We start from the raw sequence: 15,508 nt of genomic DNA, 5'->3' as shown, positions 1-15,508 counted from the left end.
ACATCTTGCTGCGACTGGACAGCACTGGTTTCTTTTCATTTTATTCATTCTTCTAATTACTTTTGACTTAGGACAAGTGATTTCTTTCTTTCTTTCTTTTTTTTAAACTAAAGCCCATGATTTTAAAACAATCCTCCTTTTAAGTTAAATCTATTGAAGTTTACCATGTGAAGCAACTCAAAGAAAAACACTAAGTAACTCTTAGTATGGGAAGTGCATGGTTATGGCAAAATTCCAAAAATTGGATGCAAAGATCTGAAATTTGGGAAACCAAGAGATGGCAAGAGAAAGGCCCTGGAAGAGGTGCAGTGCCCACTTCCTATCCAGGTCATGCTGCCATGATTCCCGTAAACCCCTAGGGCAAGTTATTTCCCAATGGACTCTTTGCAGGCTGTGATGAAACCCTCTCCCATGTCCTTTCAAGTTGGAGACCTGACCTTGAGCCAGCCCAATAGTCGGCTTCATCAAAGGTTCTAGCCAGGTTAGTGTCAGACAGCCTGGGATGGTCAGCGAGGCCCTGCAGAGAGCACTTTGGACATGTGAGGCCTGGGTGTGGGAGGATGGGGTGCTCCAAACCGGAAAAACGAGTCCTGGGGATTTGGACCAGCTGACATCATAGAAACGCAAGCCCATTCCCCAAAGCCCGGAGGCAACTGGGACCAGGGTATATTGCACCCAGCGCCCCTGGACTGGCTCCCTGTTTCTGGAACCAGCTGAGAGATTCAGAGTACAAATATCTTCTATTAGAGCAGAGGTTTCAATCTGGTGACTCAAATGTAGTAATAATAATAATGATAGCATTAATAATAGCAAGCACATATACTGCACTTAACTATGTGTGAGGCACTGTTTGCAGCACTTTACATGTATTAATTTATTTAATCCTTATAATAATCCATTTTCATTACCTTATTGAGCCTGTCACACCGCACTGGATGAAGCAACACTCAAATTCTGGCTGTACCACTTGCTTGTTATGCAACCCATTAGGCCTCAGTTTCCTTATCTGAAAAGAGAACAAAAATTGTATGTAACTCATAGGGATGTTGGGAGGATTAACAGGCGAGCGTAGAGCACAGTACTTGCATACGGTAAGTGTGCAACAATTGGCCATTGTTACTCTGCTTGTGGCAGATTTTCCAAGGACAGCACCAATATATATCTTCCATCCTACGTGTGCATCCCATATGCTCCTCTTACAATGTGATTAACACTTCGCACTGAGAATTGGGGGTCTATGTCCCCACCTCTGGAAAGTGGGTGGGGGCTTGTGATGCACCAACCAATAGAACATGGCAGAATGGATGCGATGTGATTTCCAAGGTTGAGCCATAAAGTGGGTACAGCTTCTGCCTGGTTCCCTCACTCTTTGAGACTCTCGCCCTTGAAACCCAGCTGTCATATCTGGAGTTCAAACTAAACCAGGCAGTAAAACCACATGGAGAGAAACCCAAGAAGCCACTAGCAATAACTAACTGGCATATGAGTGAATGAGCCTTCAGATAATTCCAGCCCTTTGCCTTTCAACTAAGGCCCCAGATGTGGTAGATCAAAGACATTCCTCGGTTAAAAAAAAAAAAACCACGACATCCCTGAGTTGCCCTGTCCAAAGTTCTGACCCACATAATCTGCAAACACAATAAATGGTTGTTTTATGCCATTATGTTGTGGAGCAGTTTGTCACACAGCAATAGGTAAATGTTACCACCACTATTACTTTTCTCACCTGGAGAAGAGCTTCTTATAGGAAGGAGAGTGCAGACATGAGGCCTCTAGCTGGATGACTTAGAACTCTACAGGGGACAAGGGGGCTCCAAGGCTGGACCCACTAATTAGCTCCCTGCCTTTGTTTCTTCCCCCCTTTACACTGAAAAGAAAGTAGAGTGTGGGAGGGAATTCTTTCTTTTCCTTTTTTTGGTGTGTTTTATCTTTTGTGTGTGTCGGGGGAGGGAATTCTTAAAGAACTTCCACAGTCAGAGGATGGTTTGACTACCATTTATTTTCATTCCCATTGGTATGCCCATTGGACAGATGGTACGCGGGCCTCTCACTGTTGTGGCCTCTCCCGTTGCGGAGCACAGGCTCCGGACGCGCAGGCTCAGCGGCCATGGCTCACGGGCCCAGCTGCTCCGTGGCATGTGGGATCTTCCCGGACCAGGGCATGAACCCATGTCCCCTGCATCGGCAGGTGGACTCTCAACCACCGGGCCACCAGGGAAGCCCACTACCCCCCTTTTTAATACGCAAATTACAACCTCTGTAAAGTGTGTGTGTGTGTGTGTGTGTGTGTGTGTGTGTGTGTGTGTGTGTGTGTGTGTGTGTGTGTATATATATATATACACGCACACTAATTATACACATCAGCTCAGTTACTAAGGGGCTTGCTATGTGCCAAGCACTGTGCTGGTCACTTACATGAATAACTGAATCCTGCCTAATACTTCAACACCATGTCCCACCTGCCTTCCCCTCAACCATTGGGTGCCACCCTCTTTGTGACCTTCTTCCTGCTCCTTGAACATGCCAAGTTCTTGCACTGACTGCTCCCTCTGCCTGGATCTCTCCTCCCCACTCCTTCCCCAGCATCCCTTCATAGTGGCTGGTTCCTTCTCCTCACTCAGGTCTCAATTCAGATGTCACCTCCTCAGAAGGGCCTCCGTGACTACCTAATTTAATGAACCGTAGCCTTCCTCAACTCTACAACACTCCCTTTGTATAAAATCCCCTCAGTTGTTCCTTCACAGCATGACTCACCATTTGAAATTATTCCCTCCTAGATGAAGCCCCATGAGAATAAGGAGTCCAGATTGTACCGTGCTACAGTCCCAGCGCCTGGGACATAGCAGGGGTTCAATCAACTATTGAATAGTTGAACATGCTTTAAATAAAGTGTATTTTATTACTATGAACATCGACCAGAATCATGCATCTCATTCGTTCAACAAATATGAATTGAGCGCATACTATGTACCAGGCATCTTTCTGGGTGCTGGGCTCTGGCAGTGATCGAACGAAGCAAAAGCCTCTGCTCTCATAGAGGTTTCATTTTGGCAGCTCTGTAACGAGATGCCTGAGTGACATATATAGCATATCACACGGTGCTTAGTGCTATGAAGAAACATAAAGCAGGGAGAGGGGAGAGGGCCTGAGGGGAGAGTATGGGCACCAGTTTCCACTTCACCTGCACGGAAGGGACTCTCAGTGCCTCCCCCACTCCCTTCACTGAGCCCCGTACCACGGTCAGCATCTTTCAGCGTGACATCTTGGTCAAGGCCTCTATGGCTCCAAGAGCAATACTGGCTTTGAAGCAAGTCTCAGCAGGTGGGCTGAGGCTGGGGCGGAGATAAGTCACCCCTTGAGATACCCTGGAGGGAGGGAGTCAAGCAACTTGACCTCTCAGGGCCTTCCCTCTCTACGGGGAAAGGGGCAGGGCCCGGACTCCCCTGGCCTGGAGCTACAACTAACTGTGGATTCTGGGCCATCCCCTAACCCCCTGTATCCCGGGCAGAGAGCAAAGGTTTACAAACATCAGGAGGCCTTTGATCGGCACCAAACCCCCAGGCTTCTGACTGTTTTTTGTTCCAAGCTGCAGGCCAGGACCCTACTCTGCTTTGCCTCCAGCAGGGAAGACTGTGGGTAGGTGGGGTGTGTGTGTGTGTGTGTGTGTGTGTGTGTGTGTTTGGCATAGGGGAGGAAGGCTCACGTAGCTCCTTGGTTTTTTTTCCAACAAGCAGGCTGGGCTTGTATAAGGGAATCCAACTCAATTCAGTAAATGTTTACTGAGCACCCACTACCTTCCAGGCACCAATACAGAAACAAGGGCTGAGACAGTGCAGCAAACAGGACCCTCTGCCCCGCACCGCATACAAGAAGCAAATGAGCAAGTGAATATAAATGGTAGCAGGTGCTCGTGAATGGGATGGAGACAAAGCTGGGGAGGTGATGGGAGGGCTGAGGCTGGGGGTGTTAGCTTCTATACAGGGTGCTCATGGAAGACAAAGTGGTGTTTGACACCACATCGCTGAGTGTGCTTCCTGGGAATGCCGACCCAGCAGAGTGCTCACAGCAGCTCCACGAGGTAGACACCACTGTTAGTCCATTTTACAGATGAGGACACTGTGGCTCAGAGGTACAGTGAGGGGGTCCCAAGCCATGCAGCTGGTGAGCAAGGAGACATGGGATGGAAGCCGTCACACTTCTGAAGAGGGAAGTGGCATCCTCTGGCTTTACAAGGGTGTCTCTGGCTGCTGAGGAAGGATGCAGGGGGGTCCAGGGCAGAAGTGGGGCAGGGCGGGGGGGACAGGGAGCAGTGGGGAAACCATTGATTGCAGCGGTACTGGGATGGTGGTAGGGGGACTTCCTCGTCACTGTAGCTTCTTCGGGATCTGGCACTGAGCTGGACACAGCCAACACGCTTGCTAAATGCCTAGTGAGTGAGCGAGTGAGTGAGAGAACGCATGACAAAATCAAGGCAGGAGGGAACTAGACGTCCCCACGTGTGGTCTGTCTTGCTCACCAGGATCCTGAGTGATAAGCATGGTGCCCACCACATCTGGACACTCAGCTAAGGTGTTGAGTGAATAAATGAACAAGTTCAAGGGAGAGAGGGAGAGAGGGAGGGAGGGAGGGAGGGAGACAGCAAGAGGAGAGGGAAGGAGAGGAAAGAGAACAAGGGAGGCAGAGGGGAGGAGGACAGAGGAGGAAGAGGAGGGGAGGAGAGAAGGAAGTGAAAGAGGATGGAAGGGGAGGGAAGTTTCTTTTTGACTTCTTTGCACAGAGAATGACGGTAACTTGCGACCTCTGGTGGCGAAGGAGAGCCACTCCACTGGGTTCGGGGAAAGGGGAATTCAGTCCTTTGGAGTTGCAGGGCCCTGAATTCAAGACAAAAGAGGAGATACCCAGTTCCAGAAAGAGGGTTGGGGCAGGCCCTTGTAAGGACGTGGGCACTCACTGTCAGGGGCTCTGTCAGTTGGTGATGGCAGGGTCAGGGCTCTGGCAAGGCAAGAGAAGCACCTGCCTAGGGCACAAACTTAAGGGGGACCCTAAAACTCAGTTAACTGAGACCAATATGTTAATGTAATATTTTAAAACATCAAAGTGTGGCCCACAAACCAGCTGCCTGTTTTTGTAAATAAGATTGTATTGGAACCAGGATCAGGATTCAGGCTAACGTCCTCAGTTATGGCCGAGATTACAGCCCACGTGCCTCATGAGTGCAGGTGGTCCCATCTCCTCTCGGCCAGCTCAGATCATTTAATAAGAGCACGCCTATACGGGGCACTCAGTAGGCCAGGCTTGGGTAACTGCATTCTGTGGCCAGTGGACTGGCCACAATTTCCCAGGAGATGTGGGCCTGTGTCCTTTTCAGTGTTGGACACATCTATGCCACATCACATTTCCCTGGCCCTGCCATTCATTAGCAGTGTTACCTTGGGCAAGACTGAATTTCTCTGTGCCTCAGTTGTCTCCTCTGTAAGATGGGTTAATGCACACAAAGAACTTAGTGACTGCTCAATAAACTGTTGTTAAAAATGTGGGCTTGAATGCCAGCTCTGTCACTTATTGTGACCCTAGGACGTCCTACTTCTCACTGCTAAGAGTGTTTCCTCATCCGTTATAACCCTTGTTATAACCGGTGGGAATTCACATGCTGCTGCTGGTGCCATTGGCTCATCGGTGCAAAGCACAGGCTGTCTGTCCCCTGTGGACTTTGAGGGATCTGGGATTGCAGAGGGTTCCTTAGCCCTCTGTGAGACACTGAACTAGGAGAAGAATCCACTGCTCCCCTAGGAAGGCTTGTTAATCCTTATTTCCCTGCCCTGGCCACAGGCTGAGTATGAAAACAGGAAATACTCCTGCTGGGAACACGTGTGAAGTGTCTCCAGCCTCCGGCGTCTCCCTCTCCCTCTTAATGCCTGCAGAGGTCATTTTTGCTTCCCTGCTGCTGCTGCCGCCACTCCCACAGCCACTGGCCACCGTGTCACATACCCCGGTGACCGCCACATGGCTTGCGGCATGCTTGCCGACACCTCCACCCTGGTCTATCCTTATCACAGGCTAACCTTCTCACTGTTTTCTTGCCTCCACTCTGGCCCCTTGCAGTTTTTTTTTTTCTACCAATGTCATCCTTTCACAATGTACATCAGATGTTCCTGGTTTAAAACCTCCTGAGCTGCATTAAGAATAAAAACCCAGCCTTGTTACTCGGCCCTGCGTGACCCAGCACTTACCCACCTCTCCGATCTCACTTCCTGCTCCTCCTCCTTGCTCGGTGGCAAACCAGCCCCACCAGCCTTGCTGTCCCTCAGGGATGCTCCTCCTTCACCAACTCGGTACCTGGAGTCCCACGCCCCATCTCCTGGTTCTCCGTCACGTCTTACTCCCAAGGTCACCTCATCGAGGCTTTCCCTGACCACTCCTCCCTCTCCCTCCACTCGAGGTCACTCAGAATCTCAGCATCCTTTACAGCAGGGGTCCCCGACCCCCGGGCCTCGGATCGGGACCAAGTACCGGTCCGTAGCCTGCTAGGAACCGGGCCACACAGCAGGAGGTAAGCGGCGGGCGAGCGAGCGAAGCTTCATCTGCTGCCCCCCATTCCTCCCCATCGCTGGCAGGACCGCCTCAACCAGCATCCCCAACCCCCGGGTAAAACTGTCTTCCACGAAACCGGTCCCTGGCGGCAGAAAGGTTGGGCGCCGCTGCTTTACAGCCCTCATCACTGTCTGAAATTGTCTTAGGGACTCAGTTTGTTTCCAGAGACATTTGTGTCCCCTCTGTATCTCCAGTGCCTGGCACACAGCGAGCGCTAGGTATCCGCTGACTTAACAGCTGCACGCGTGGCTCAACCATTCTCCCCACGAGGTAGAGATTAGCCATATTAGCTGTACGGTATATGAGGAAACTGGGGAATAAGCCCTCAGCCACGTTGAGAATATTCATTGAAAAAAATTATGGCCAGCTCCTGTGGCCTTGGAATTATTTGAAAATAGTGTAACATAATGCCAACACGTATTATAATAATATGGGTCACATATTGAAATGCATCTCATTTCTTAAAGGATCAGTGGAGAGCATACGGGCTTTGGAGCCAGGGAAAAGTACCCCTTGCTACCTGTGACATCTTGGACAAGCTCCCCCCCTTCTGAGCCCGTTTCTCTATCGAATGGTGACAATACCTAATTTAGCGTTGTTTTAGATTCAATGCCTGACGTGTAGTAACCAAACAATGATGTCAGTTCTCTCAACCAGTCACCACTACCCAGAAAGGGAAGTTTTCTTTCATTCCTGGGCATCTGCCGTGTGCAGAGTGATAACTGTGGTGAACAAAACTGACACAGTCCAAGTTGCTCCAGAATGTTCACTCCATGAGAACATGCTTGTCCATCTTGCTCATCATCGCACCTGGTACCCAGTACAGTGCCCACACTCAAAATATTGACTTGCTAGTTAGAGCTTGCAGGAGGAAAGTGTTTTATTATACCCACCTCCCTCCCAACACACACACAAATTCTTTGGGGGAAGAAACTGGGCAAGGATAAGTGTGAGCTAATTCGCGGTACTTTTGCATCTTAATACAGTTTTCCTGCACCTTCTCTTAAACCAGGTTTTATCAAACTTCAGTCATTTCCAAGCTACTTCCCTATCTTTGCTCAATCTACTTACTGTCTTTGATATAAACCGGCTTCTTTACCTATAGAAATTAAAAGGAACTTTATACCAATCACTTCTTAATTAGAAGATAGCCATAAAAACACAGAGCAACAAAAATAAAAAGTCTTGTACAGGGGCTTCCCTGGTGGCGCAGTGGTTGAGAGTCCGCCTGCTGATGCAGGGGACACGGGTTTGAGCCCGGTCCGGGAAGATCCCACATGCCGCGGAGCGGCTGGGCCCGTGAGCCATGGCCGCTGAGCCTGCACGTCCAGAGCCTGTGCTCCGCAACGGGAGAGGCCGCAACAGTGAGAGGCCCATGTACCGCAAAAAAAAAAACAAAAAAAAATAAAAAAAAAACCTCTTGTACAGAAATACATAAATTTCAGTTGCCTGAAAGCTATGAGCCTGCTTTTTTTAAAAAGGAGAAACTGGAGTTAAGCGGCATTTTTCATCATTTTTTTTTACCATGACCCTCAAAAAGAACTGTATTTTACATCAAAACCTAGTACATACCATTGTCTATATACACATTTCAAACAAGTTTCATAAAACAATACTTACAATACTACATGTAATGTGCTCTGATATTTTCTAATCTCTGATTCCATTTCTTTCTTAAAATGCTGGTTGTAACCCACTGTACTGGTTTCAAAGAGGAGTCTGTCATGAACACAACAACAAAAAAGGCTGGGTTAGAGGGCTGATAAAGACATACTGTCACCAACTGAGACTCTGTCCTTGCCTCACCAGGACTGAAAACAGAATAAGGTTCTCAGTATGTGGTTCACTGTTTTGTAACGCCATGCCCTTGATCTGAGGTGTACACGGCACAATTGCAGAGAAAGCCTGAGATTTATTCTGAACGCCCAGTTCTGCCAGACATGTCTTATGTACAGAGTAAGCTCTTGAGAACAGTCAACCGCAGATGATAATGCCTAAGAAGCATGATCACAGACGGCACCTAAAAATATCCCACCACCTTTATTTAGGTCGAATCTCATATTCATAGCACTCCTTCAAAGTTACTGTGAACAGCTTAACCGTCTGTGGTCATCACAGAATTCTTCTACCCCACCATGGACCTCTTTCTCCCTCTCAGGCGCACCTCATCTAATTTTTTAAGCACTGGCCTGGCCTTTCTGGAGGCAGCGGAGTAGCTCTTCAGAAAGGCTTCAAACACAGTCTCGGTGTTGGGATGGGTACTAAGGAAGGCTTTCTCTAGCACGTACAGGTCAACTCCCTTATCTTCCGGAAGTGCTGAAATGAAACTCAGCCCAAAGTCTATGAGCACGATGTTCAGCTGTTCCAGGGGAGGTTTCAGGAGCATGTTGGACGTGGTGAGATCACCATGAATGACGTCTTCATCGTGCATTCGAGCCAAAACCTGTCCGATTGCCTTGGCTAAGCCAAAGAGACTTTGGGGAGATTTTTCAGTCTCCATAGTGGATTCGATATAATCTCGAACAGTCACTGAGCCTTCAATTTCTTCCATGAATAAGCAGTTGGAAGCATGGTCCACAAAAAAGACAACCGGGGCACATATTCCTGCAACCAAGACATAAGGGGTCATTGAATTAGATACTTCTTTTTTTTTTTTTAAATAGTAAGCTTAATTTTCAAAGACTGAGCCAGTTTTTTACAGTGTGTATCTGCGTATTTCGGGAAAAAGATTTAGGAATGCTGCAGAATGGTAGAGCTTAACTTCTCTGGAAGTTTCCCCTGCAGGACTGTGCTAAGACCACCCCATAGCTAAGGTGAGCAGAGCCAAAGCTCCCTCCTCCCTTCCACCCTTTATGATTGGACTTCATTTGTCATACTTATTCGCTAAAATACAATACAAAATAAAGAGCCAGAAGGGTAAGCACAGCCCAGTCAGAGCCGTTTCTACCTGACAAGGACACCAGCAGGAGGCCAAGCCATGTGCCGGCTTAGAGATTCATCTTTATAGAGAGGAAGGACAAGTTTAAATCCCTGCTCCCTTCCTTATTAGCCGTATAACTTTAAAGTCACATTAATTTCTCTAAGCTGCCATTTCTGCTTCTATAACATGCGATCAATACTTCCAATAATTCAATGACTTCTCTGAATTTGAAGATTCAATGAATCTTCATTGAATGTCAATCACCCTCAAGACACTTCTAGATACTGGAGACAGATCTGTTGGGATACAGCAGAAAACAAAGCAGGCATGATCCCTGCTTAACAGAACTCAGATCTTGGAGAGGGTGAAAATAGAAAATATGAACACGTGAATAATGTCGTTAAATATGATCAAGGGCAGAGGTGCATCTGCTTGTCCGCTACTGAATTTCCTCCAGATCTCCCTGCACCTAACAGTGTCTTGGAGTACAGCAGACACCTAAAAAATACCAATGACAGAAACAAAGGTAGGAAGTGTAAAAGTGAAAAGCCAGTGTTTCTGGGTCAGAGGGATATGGGCTGAGAGCCTGGCTGGGTCGCTTGGGCAAGTTACTCCTCTGAGCCTACGTTTCTCATCTGAGGACAAGGTTTACGGTCATGGTGCAATGATGTTTTAATGAAAAAATAAACAGTTGAATGAAATCTAATGTTTACTGAGCGCCACAAGTCAGTCCTATGTTCAAACATAATACATGGCATACACATCTCGTCTAATGGCCACAACATCCCTATGAGATGGATATAGCTACAATGACTTCCCTTTACATGTGAGGAAACTGAGGCTGAGATTATATAACTTTGCTGAAAGGCTATATATGAAGCAGCGGAGTATTTGAACCCAGAGAGCCTGGCTCCTGGGCAAGTACCTGTAATTACGTCTGCTTCTTAAAAGGAAAAAAAGATAACGATCGAAAATTGAGACGGTACAAATGGGGAAACCGAGGTTCAGGGCAGTTAAATGACATGCGCAACGCTGAGCAAGAGTGGCAGAGCCAGAACTGAACCAGGCGCCAATGGCTCCGGGACAAATGCTAGTCGCTGCAAGGCCAAGCGGCTTCTGAAGAGTTAATGAACGAAAAGGATAAAAGGATCACATTTCTTAACGGAAAGCCATGCAGAAGGTACAAACAGAGAAACTGAGGCAAATCGCGGCCCGCAGCGCAGGGGAGCCCCTTACCCGCGTCCCCCACGCCCCCAAGCCGGGCCGCCTCACCTGCGCGGCGACAGCGGAGCAGCGCCCGGGCCTCCTGCACCGTCCGTCGCCGGCCGAGCCGCGCCTCCAGCGCCGGGTGTCGGTAGCCCTTGGGGAAGCGGTACTTCACCACGGCCGCGCGGCCCTGGAAGCGGCCGCGGAACACGCGCGCCTCGGCGCCCTGCTTCACCAGCTCTAGGCCGCTTAAGAAGCGTCTGCTCCGCTCCCGGGCCGCTACCAGTGCTTCGGCCGCGGGCGCCAGCCCCTCGTTCAGCTCACTGTCAACACGACCTACCTCCGCCATGTTTGCGCCTCCGCATAGCCGCTTGGAGACCCTCGGCCCTCTCCGGAAACTGTCGGAGCTTCTTCGGCTAGCTCCGGAAATCCTCGGAGCTCTTCGGCCACTCGAACGCCGACACTTCCGCCTTGTGGAACTGGTTCCTCCTCCCAACCTTTCGGCTCTTTTCGAAGCCTAGTGGCCCCGCCTCCCTGCTCTTCGGCTATCTCCGTAAACTCTCGGTAAACCGCTCTTTCCACTCCTCGGCTCTTTCCGGAAGCCCTTGGTGACTCTCGCGGTCGGCTTTGTTGGCCCCTGCATCCCAGCTCTTCGGCTATTTTCGGAAAGCTTCGGTGCTTCTCGAGGAAAAACTTTTTCGGAATCTGCTCTCCTCAGGAGTCTTTATGGATCCCGGGAAGCTGCACCCCCAGGAGTTCTCTTCTTGGAACTCCTCGTCCCTGGGCTCCTGAATTGCCCCCCAATAGCAGCTTACACTAGTGTTTATTGAGTGCATTCAGGAGGAATAAAGTTAAATGATGAAAGCCCATCTTACAGAAAAATAATAATAGTAATTGAGAGTCAGAGAGGGTGGTGGGGATAATCAGGCTGCGGAGTTTTTCAAAGGAGACAGAACCCAAGCCGAGCTGGGAGTGATTAGCAAATAAACTTTTACTGTTTATTTTATTTGCAAACCTAATACAGGCTATAACAAATTCTTACAATACACAGTTTTGTCCACAAGAAAAATTGAAGAACCCCTATCCCTGTCATCAATCCGCGCCCCCCCCCCCGTCAACTATTGTATAACGTTTCTTCCCAGATTTTTTTTTTAATGTATACGTGTTCACTCTCACACATAGTGGAGGCAGCCTCAAGTGCCTGTCACACTGTGTGATGCAGCAACAAACATTATTTCTCTGAGTTTCAGATCCATCATCTTTAGAAAGAAGATAATTAGTTTTACTTTAGCAATAGCTTATTAAAATTAAATAAGATATTGCTCATGAGGGTACCTGGTGGATTGCATACACTTCACGTGTGCATTTTCCTTCCCCCATCACTGAGACCCTGTTTGAAATATTGAAGAAAGGCCCTTGGGTCTGAGGGTTGCTACGACTGACACCAACCCTCAGCTCCACAGTCCCTGCGTTCATTCATGCACAGGGTAGGTCACCTTTTCCATCATCAGACCCTTTGTGTTGACATAATGTGGTTTCCAGCACCTTTCATCAGCCAGCATATTTAAAGCTCACCCAGAAACAATTCTATTTATAGTGCCCAGTTTCCCAGGTTTGTAGTTTCATTATCATAATTGTTAGTGTCCACATGATCATCTCCACGGTTACCAAATCTGTCTGAACCCCTCTGTATGGCTGTTAGCATAACTGATGCCATCTTGAGTCCGTACAGTTCCTGCTGTCCTTCCACTGACCCTACCTATGCCTGTTCTGCATAGTAAATCTTTTCTCTGTCATCAAGGGCTTTGTAGTTAATAGATGTTGTTTAATGATCTTTAAGTCCAGGTGGCCTCTATGCTCCGTTAGCCTCCAAACAATGATGAAGACCTTTGCTGACGTACTCCTAGTACCTACAGAACTAGTTACCCATTCATAAATCTTGACTTAGGAATACACTTCCTGTTTCCAAGCATGTGCCCCCATACCCTAGGTTAGCTATAAAGTTGTCCCAATGGCCCCTTGAAGGCTCAGAGTGCAGCTGCAGATGCACTGGGTGGATTGCTGTCCACCAGTTCCTACCCTGTAAGTTACCCTATAATAAACTGATCTATTGATTATATGCAGCTGCCTACCTCGTTTTTTATTCTCCAGAAACCTTCTCAGTTTGGTGGGTACTTTTCGTTCCTTCCGACCTCCAACACCCTCCTTGGAAAATCCACTGTGCAAACATATTTACAAGTCCCAGGCTTGCTATGGTCAGACTGGTTCTGGCTTCTGTGGTAGGAAGCCTATTTAAAACCTTTCAGTGGTTCCTTGTTGTGCTTCAGATAAAGATCCATGAGGTCGTGCATGAGGCCCTATGTCCCTCTTTCAGACTCATCTCCCACCAAACTCCCCTCTGCAAGTCCCAGGGCACACGTTTGCTTTCTCTCAGTCTCATTCTTGCTAGGCTCCCTCCTGCCATGGGGTCTTTGCACCTGCTATTTCCCATGTCAGAAGTGCTCTTCCCTCTCTTTGTTGCCTAGACCAATCTAGGCATCCTTCCATTCTCAGCTCAAATGCCACTTCCTCAGGGAAGCCCTCCCTGACTTCTCATAGGAGGGAAAAAAACAACCTTGAAAATTCCTGGTGCCCCTGTGAATCTCTCCTCTTTTGCATTGCCTTTTTGTTTGTTTGTATGACTATTTGATTAGTGGCAGGATTTAGTTCCTCACAGACTGTTAATATGAGGGCCTTAGTTCCTTCCTGGCTATTGCCTGGAGGCCACCCTCAATTCTTGCCACGTGGGACTCTCCACTGGGCAGCTCACAGCACACAGGTGGCTTCATCAGACTGAGTGAGTAAGAAGAGATCAGGAGAGGGTGAGCAAGATGGAAATCGCTTTTATAACCTGATCTCTAGAATAACAATCATCATTTTTTCTGTATCCTATTTGTTAGAAGTGGGTCACTAGGTCCTGCCTACCCTCAAGGGAAGCCATTTTTGAAGATGCCTACCAAAATGCCCAATTAGAACTTTTCCTTTCTCATTTGGGACAACCAGTGAAGAGGGATTCTCTATTCTCTAGGAGAGATAGAACCTGACAGCAGGCATGCAAACATCTTCCTGACTTAATGCAAGCCATAGAAATCAAAGATCAATGACTTCATGCCCTTTTTCATCATATGATTTCTATAGGTTATCTCAGGAATGGAACAGCCCAGGCCTTTCTGTACCAGGTCTCCTGGTGACAATTCCAGATACTCATATGAAGGAGGAATTGTCACATGGCAATGGCCAAGGGGCCTCCTTGGGCTCTTCTCCATGCCAGAAAGGCAGTAGAGTGTGATGGATAAGAGCCCAGTTTTCCCCATAAGTTTGACTTCCGGATCAGATGTATGCTAGTGTGTGTCCTTAAGCACTATTGATTTTTTTTAAAGATTATTTTTGATGTGGACCATTTTTCAAGTCTTTATTGAATTTGTTACTGTATTGCTTCTGTTTTATGTTTTGGGTTTTTGGCCACAAGGCATGTGGGATCTTAGCTCCCCGACCAGGGATCAAACCCTCACCCTCTGTGCTGGAAGGCAAAGTCTTAACCACTGGACCTCCAGGGAAGTCCCAGCCCTATTGCTTTTATTTATTTGTTTATTATGCAAGCAAGTTACTTCACTTCCCTTTGCCTCACTCATAAAATGGGGGTACATTTTAATAATCCCTACTCATTAGGCAGTTGTAAATACACATAAGATGCTTAAATCAATTATCCCTCAATAGTTTAAACTGTTGTTTCTGGTTATCGTTGCTGCATAACAATTTACTCCAAAACTTCAAATTCAAAACGACCATTTTATTATAATCATGGAATCTGTGGGTCAGAAATCCAGACTGGGAACAACAGGGATGGCTTGTCTCTGCTCCACCATGTCTGGGGCCTAGCTGGACAGACTTGAGGGTTGGGAGCCAGAATCATCGAAGGCTGGCTCTGGAGCACATGCTGGGAAGACTCAAAGGCTAGGACCATCACAGGAGGATCCACACGTGGCCTCTCTGTGTGCCTTGGGCTTCTTCACAGCATGGCAGGCTCAGAGTAGTCAGACTTCTCAGAGGCTCAGAGCTCCAGGTCTGTGTCCAGTGTCACAGTGACCCAGCCTCAGAAATCACACGATGCCACTCTGTGCAATCTACCGGCCAAAGCAGTTACAAGCACACCCGGATTTCAAGGGAAGGAACAAAGAATTTTGGAGCCATATTTTCCAACTGCCCCAGCTATTACTATTTTCAGAACTGTACACGGGTCCCTTGGCTCGGAAGGTCATGTCGATGCTGTCTTCTTTGCCGAGATGCTTGTCTGTGTCAGTGACACCCGATTCCTGCTGGGTGAGGGTGTGGCTACTGACGCATGTGAACAAAAGTGTTTACATGTGAACACACATGTTTACGTGTGAACACGCAGTGAGAGGCCGGAGAAGCCTCTGACCATCTGAGTGCTGAGCCTGCATTTGTGCTTTTGCCTGATGGTGAGAATTAGTGGGCGTGTCCCCAGCCTGGTTCCTTTCCAGAACTCCAGGCTCTTATGTGGAACTGCTCATCTATTTCCACTTGGATGCCTAATGAGCATCTTAAACATCACACAGCCCAAACAGAACTTCACATCTCCTTTCCCACCCCAGACTGCTCCTCTCTCAGTCTGTCAGCCCTTATCAAGTCTATCTGCTATCTGCCAACTTTTCTCCAGCCCCACTGCTATCACCTTAGTCCAAATCAACTTCACCTCTCACCTTGCAGTAGCCTCCCAAGTGGTCCCCTGTT

General features: G+C 48.0%; 1 protein-coding gene across 3 annotated transcripts; it reads right to left on the bottom strand.

Moving 5' to 3' along the window:
- Nucleotides 1-839: 839 nt before the first annotated feature.
- On the bottom strand, nt 840-11,283 carry TP53RK (TP53 regulating kinase). 3 transcript variants are annotated; one of them, XM_079943927.1, is made up of 4 exons: nt 10,784-11,283; nt 8,880-9,195; nt 8,212-8,310; nt 840-1,006 (listed from the first exon to the last, which is right to left on the bottom strand). In XM_079943927.1, the coding sequence occupies exons 1-4, from the start codon at nt 11,064-11,066 to the stop codon at nt 1,003-1,005; spliced, it is 702 nt and encodes a 233-aa protein (XP_079800053.1). In that variant the 5' UTR covers nt 11,067-11,283; the 3' UTR covers nt 840-1,002. The 3 variants fall into 3 exon arrangements, with proteins under 3 accessions (XP_079800053.1, XP_079800052.1, XP_079800051.1); XM_079943926.1 differs by having other exon boundaries at nt 971-1,006; nt 8,756-9,195; nt 10,784-11,280; XM_079943925.1 differs by lacking the exon at nt 840-1,006 and having other exon boundaries at nt 6,970-9,195; nt 10,784-11,277.
- Between the last annotated feature and the right edge of the window lie 4,225 nt (nt 11,284-15,508).

This window comes from Stenella coeruleoalba (genome assembly GCF_951394435.1).
Source record: "Stenella coeruleoalba genome assembly, chromosome: 15".
In the NCBI taxonomy this organism is placed as follows: domain Eukaryota; kingdom Metazoa; phylum Chordata; class Mammalia; order Artiodactyla; family Delphinidae; genus Stenella; species Stenella coeruleoalba.
The sequence above is the reverse complement of the archived record's forward strand: the minus strand, read 5'-3'. Positions and strand labels throughout refer to the sequence as shown.